Genomic DNA, 6077 nt, shown 5'->3' with positions numbered 1-6077 from the left:
TACTCTAAAAATACATAGAAAATGCAAATTCAATGCTTGTAGCTTGACAAAGAAGTGTATGCAATTAAGCGGGTAGTTGTATTTTGAGGAATTCATTGCATTGATCTTTCTTCAGACTCTGACACTTTGCCATTATTACATATATCTTATGTCCCTTCCTTATTTACATATGCTAATACAGGCAGTTTTTTTGTATGTTATACATTTGCAGGCTAAGAACTCATGCTTGCACAGAGCCCTACATAATTGCAACCAATAGGCAACTTAGCGGACTGCATCCAATTTACAGACTGTTACACCCTCATTTTCGATACACAATGGAGATCAATGCTTTGGCTCGTGGATTCCTTATCAGTGCAAATGGGATCATTGAGAACTCATTCTCCCCTGGAAATATTTCCATTCAACTAAGTTCTGTAGTTTATAACCAAGAATGGCGGTTCGATCATCAAGCATTGCCAGGGGACCTAATTAGCAGGTAAATCATCTTACAACTCTTTAAACTTTCACTAATGTTGATTTAGTATATATTAATCATCAGCATGTCCAGATTTTCTGCAACTTTTATTTCTCCCAGTGGATTATTTATATCTCGACTATAAAGAATATATAAGTTTTCTAATGCTCTAATTGATTGTCTCTTAGTTCAAAATGCTTATATATATATATATATATATATATATATATATTGTCTACTTAAAAATTAAGATAAAAGATTTAGGATTAGACTCACAATATGAATTCTCATATTAAATGCAGCCGAGAACTGCTTTAATTTAGGTATAGTCCTCCCTTTACACTGCACTGCTCGTATGTCTTTTGAAACAAAATTGATAATACAAGCTTTGGTTACTTTAAGATTTTATGTCTCATTGATGATATCCTTTCTTGTCCTTTACCAAAAAATTTCATTTTCCATCGTTCCAATCGTTAATGATCAAATTTGGTTGGTGTCTACAGAGGAATGGCTGTGGAGGATCCAAGTGCACCACATGGCTTGAAGCTAGCAATTGAAGATTATCCTTTTGCCAATGATGGATTGATCCTTTGGGATATCCTCAAACAGTGGGTTGTAGATTATGTGAATCACTACTATCGTGATGCCAAAGCTATACAATCTGATGATGAGTTGCAAGCATGGTGGACGGAAATCCGAACAATAGGTCATGGAGATAAGAAAGATGCGCCCTGGTGGCCTGTGCTGAAAACCCCTGATGATCTAGTTGGAATCATAACTACAATCATATGGGTTACCTCAGGACACCATGCTGCTGTAAACTTTGGCCAATATGATTTTGCTGGATATTTTCCAAATAGGCCAACTACTGCTAGAGTCACTATGCCTTGCGAAGAGCCAAGCGATGAAAGGTGGGAAAGGTTCTTAGTGCGACCTGAGGTTGAGCTGATGGCTTGCTTCCCATCGCAGGTTCAAGCAACAACTGTTATGGCAATCCTCGACGTTTTGTCTAATCATTCCCCTGATGAGGAGTATCTAGGAGGACAGATAGAGCCATTTTGGGCAGAGGATCCCATCATAAAAGGTAAATATGAAGAATTTGCCGGGCGACTAAAGCAGCTCGAAGGAATTATTGATGAAAGAAATGCTGATGAGAAACTGAAGAACAGATTTGGAGCTGGACTGGTGCCATATACACTCTTGAAGCCATATTCAGAATCAGGAGTAACTGGACAAGGGGTCCCAAATAGTATCTCCATTTGAGTTCATGATATCTATCTTGAAATCAAAAGCTCTGGAAATAAAAAAAAAAATAAAAAGAGAGATTGTGTGAGATAGAATGGAATGGAATGTAATAAGACAGGTAAGGCCCAGTCGATCTGAGTTCCAAATGTTTCTCAAATTGGGAACATGTAACGAATGCTCAAGCCAAGTATTCTCTGTCTAATGGTGGTAAAAGCATATGTAAAGAGTCTCCTTATCATAATTTCTTGTTCTATGTAAAGAAAACAGGCAGGCTCCTTGCAAATCCCCTCTATAGTCACTTTACACTACACCCAAACACACACTTCGCTCACTCTTTTCCTTCCTAATCCCCTCTCCTAGCTCTCACACTACACTTTACTATTACACTAAAAAACTGCACACTTCATCACAGACCAGCACACATTAATTGCTCTCTCTTTCTCCCAACTCTCGGCCTAAACAGGCGCATACTAGCACGTGTCACTTCTGTACTACAGCCCACACGCAAAGCTTAGCCTAAAACACTACCACAGAACACAAGCGCTGGAGTCAGAGAAGTCCAGAGCTAATTGTCATATTGAAGCTACTACAGAGGTTTTCTATTTTCATTTTGGTGACAAACTTATAAAGTTGGGCTCGCATGGAGAAATTTCTAAAAATATGATGAAATTTAAAATGGAGAGAAATTTCTAACAATATGATGAAATTTAAAAAAATTCTACAAAGGGGGCGTTTTGTGTATGGTTTTCTATCTTGGGGGTCTTCGCATTTGGCAAATGCGAGCTCAAGGAGCTCGCATTTGCTAAATGCGAAGTTGAGATGAATTTCGAGACCACCGAAATTTTTTTTTTAAAAAAAAAAGAAGCGTACCTCGCATTTAGCAAATGCGAGGTCAGCGTACCTCGCATTTAGCAAATGCAAGGTCTTGTATACCTCGCATTTGCAAAATGCGAGGTTAGTAACCACCTCATTTCCTTCATTCTTTTCCGACGTTTGATTAATACGTATTTGGACTTCTTAACTTTAGTAAATATTTAAAAGTGACTACCACTAAATATGTCACAGTTATGATTTCTTGGCTGTAAAGTTGTGTGAATTTCATTTCACTCGAGAACAGTAAGACTAACAATAATCCTCTTTTGCATTTAAAATAGCGATTGGTGGATTCAAAAAATTCATGAGTTTTGTAGCTTATTTGGAATTAGTCGGAAAAGGGAGAAAATGTTTGGAAAGTTGCAGTTGGTGTAATTAGTGCAGAATTGTGATGATCCGAGCTCGTATCCTATAAAACCCAGAAGGATCCGACCGCGGATCGTTTGAAGCGGAAAAAATTAAAACAGTAGATCCGAGCCCGGATCATTCAAGTTCCAGTTTGATCCGAGACCTCGGATAAACTTCAGCACTTGTGGATCCGAGCCATGTAGGATCCGAGGACTACAAGAACAAATACGACCTCGGATCTGTTCGCGGATAAAGCAGAAACGAGGGTTCGTTTCTGCACTTTTCAAATATTTCTTCCCTCTTCTCACCGAAACCCTACCCCTTTTCTCCAATCTTCTATTTAATCTATCAAATCTCCAATCCTTCACCATAAACACCTCCCTAACCCTTGTATGATCATAAACCGTAAGCTATTTCACCACAAAACATCATCAAAAGTGGATTTTGATATTCAAAAGGCAATTTTGGGCCGCACGGATTTTGTTTGATTTGTGGGTAAAATCGGACTTGTTTCTCCCTCATTTTTCATCATTATCATCCTCCAGCATCCTCCTTTACATTTGAGGTAACAATTTGCAATTTCTTTTGAGATTTTATAATTCCTATTTTTGCATAATTTTTAAAGTTTTTGAGTAATTGTGATAAAAGCTTATTTGTTGAAATTTCTTGATACAATTGTGTTACATTAGGGATAATATATACATTTAGTTATGGTTGTTTGCTTAGATTTGAGAAATTTGTTAATATGGTGAGAAATTTTATAATTTTTGTCATGAAAGCACACTAGACTTTTGTTTGCAATTTCTTGTTTTGGTGTATAATTTGCATTTGTTTGCTTGAAATAAGTGCATCTTTATGCAAATTGATGATAAATTGTGGTAAGTATAGTGGGTAGTTATGTATTGGTTTGAAGCAAAGTGCCAAAAGTTGAGAATTGTTTGAATTGAAGATGTTTTTCGTAAGGCATATTTTGACGCTGCGATGAATTGATGGTTGAAGCTTAATGTTATAGCATAGTGTCATTGATAGTCTACTTTACTTTCAAATTTTATTCCAATCTTACAAATGGTTTTAATTGTCAAAGTATTGGAAGTATTTAGCGTATCATGACAACCTTGTTGGTAATATTCATTCTCAATGTGAGAATTGTATTTGTGAGGTCTTAAGTAGATTTTTTGCTTGAATTTTTGGTAAATGTTGGCAGGTAGTTTAGCCCTTTTTCAAGGGGAAACTCTGCCGAAATTTTTTTAAATTCTTATTTAATACGTGCGAGCAAGTTTCTACGATTTCTAATGAAGGTTCATCTTGCTTTTGGTATAGGTATTATGGCTCGCACAAGAAGGTCTCGAGCACCGACACCTCCATCTTCGTCGACAGAGGAACACACACCTTCCTTGCATGAGGAGTCACCTGAAGAGGAATCTCCGTCACCAGAGCCGCCACCTCGCTCTCGCCGGAAGACCGCGTCTACTAGCCGTGACGAGCCACCTCCGGACTACGATACCACTCGATTCACCTCGCTTGAAAACCAACAATGGTATGAATTCGGCTTAGACAAGGAGATTATCATCGAGAAGCACTTGGCACCGGAAGTGGATGCACACTACCACATCTCCACAGCATTCAAGCGCCTTGGTTGGGAGAACATCTTACAACTTCCCAAGCATTACTACCCAACCTTGGTCCGGGAGTTCTATGCCAACGTGGAAAACAAAGAAAGCCACAGTGGCAATCTCATCGTCTCGTGGGTTCGAGGCAAGAGAGTGGCTCTAACTCGGGAAACACTGGGATGCTTCGTCAAACTAAAAGACGAAGGACAAGATATCAAATTGACGAAGGAGTTCAAGGCGCGAGACCCTTGGCAGGTGGGAGAGGCAGTTGGACGCCTCAAGGGCCAGTATAGAGAGAGAGGAACTGCGAAGAAGCTTACAGTTTACGCCGATTCATTCGAGCATAGGTACCACCTAATCTTCTACTTGTTTGCCTTCAATGTGGTACCAAAAAAAAGTGGAAAACGGGAGCTCCGCAATAGTGATCTCTACTTTTTGGACAAGATGATGCATGGTGTAGGTGCGCAGCTGACCGGCATTCCTCTACCCAGCATTATCATCAGTTATATGCGGACTACAGCTCGCATGAGGGCCGGCGAGACCTGCTTCGGGTTTCCAAGACTGCTATCCCTCATTTTTGAGAAGGTCAAGGTTCCTCTTGGAACCGAGCGAGCTATCGTCACTAGGTCTGTCGAGGAGGTTAATACCTCTATACTCAAAGCTTTGGGCATTCCTACGGATTTTGGAGCTGCTCTCATTCGAGACACTGGAGAGGCATCGACTTCCGCCCAGCCTCCTCCGCACACTGAACCACAAGCGGAAACTCGAGAGGCGGAGGCGCAGCAAGCTCTTCCTCCTCCTGTTCCTCGACCGCCACCTCCTCCGAGATCAAAATGGCAAGAGCTCCTAAATGCCATTTGCTGTATGGAGGGACGAGTCGTCGAGCGTATCGATCAAACGGAGAGACGGATGACGGAGCGACTAGACAGGCATGATCGCCGTCTTCGGGCGATGGAAGAACACTTCAACATCCGCCGGTCGCCTACTCCGACACCTCATCAGGAGGAGGGCCATATTGGTACCTCACAGGGTCCTCATGGAGCGGAGGGCCATATTGGTACTCCGACACCTCATCAGGAGGAGGGCCATATTGGTACCTCACAGGGTCCTCATGGAGCGGAGGGCCATATTGGTACTCCGACACCTCATCAGGAGGAGGGCCATATTGGTCACCCTCATGGAGCAGGGCCATCTCCGACACCTCATCAGGAGGAGGGCCATATTGGTACCTCACAGGGTCCTCATGGAGCGGAGGGCCATATTGGTACTCCGACACCTCATCAGGAGGAGGGCCATATTGGTACCTCACAGGGTCCTCATGGAGCGGAGGAGGCCATCGTGACTCGTTCCGAGCAGCCATGACGCTCCGTAGCGGCTTGGATCTTTTATTTCTCTATTTTGCTTTTCTTTTGTTAAGACAACCTTTGTAGTTTTCTTATTGGATTATCTTGTCCAACTTATGTAGTTTGGTACCCTTGTTGTTTCATTTTGGACAGAATTGGGATGATTGTGAGGTTTGAAGGGCATCAAATTGCATGACCACT

General features: G+C 41.3%; 1 protein-coding gene across 1 annotated transcript; it reads left to right on the top strand.

Moving 5' to 3' along the window:
• The first annotated feature begins 179 nt into the window (after positions 1-179).
• Positions 180-1987, top strand: LOC113756333 (linoleate 13S-lipoxygenase 2-1, chloroplastic-like). Its single transcript, XM_027300052.1, has 2 exons — positions 180-478; positions 961-1987. The coding sequence occupies exons 1-2, from the start codon at positions 195-197 to the stop codon at positions 1718-1720; spliced, it is 1044 nt and encodes a 347-aa protein (XP_027155853.1). The 5' UTR covers positions 180-194; the 3' UTR covers positions 1721-1987.
• The last annotated feature ends 4090 nt before the right edge of the window (positions 1988-6077 follow it).

This window comes from Coffea eugenioides, chromosome 1 (genome assembly GCF_003713205.1).
Source record: "Coffea eugenioides isolate CCC68of chromosome 1, Ceug_1.0, whole genome shotgun sequence".
In the NCBI taxonomy this organism is placed as follows: Eukaryota; Viridiplantae; Streptophyta; class Magnoliopsida; order Gentianales; family Rubiaceae; genus Coffea; species Coffea eugenioides.
The sequence above is the reverse complement of the archived record's forward strand: the minus strand, read 5'-3'. Positions and strand labels throughout refer to the sequence as shown.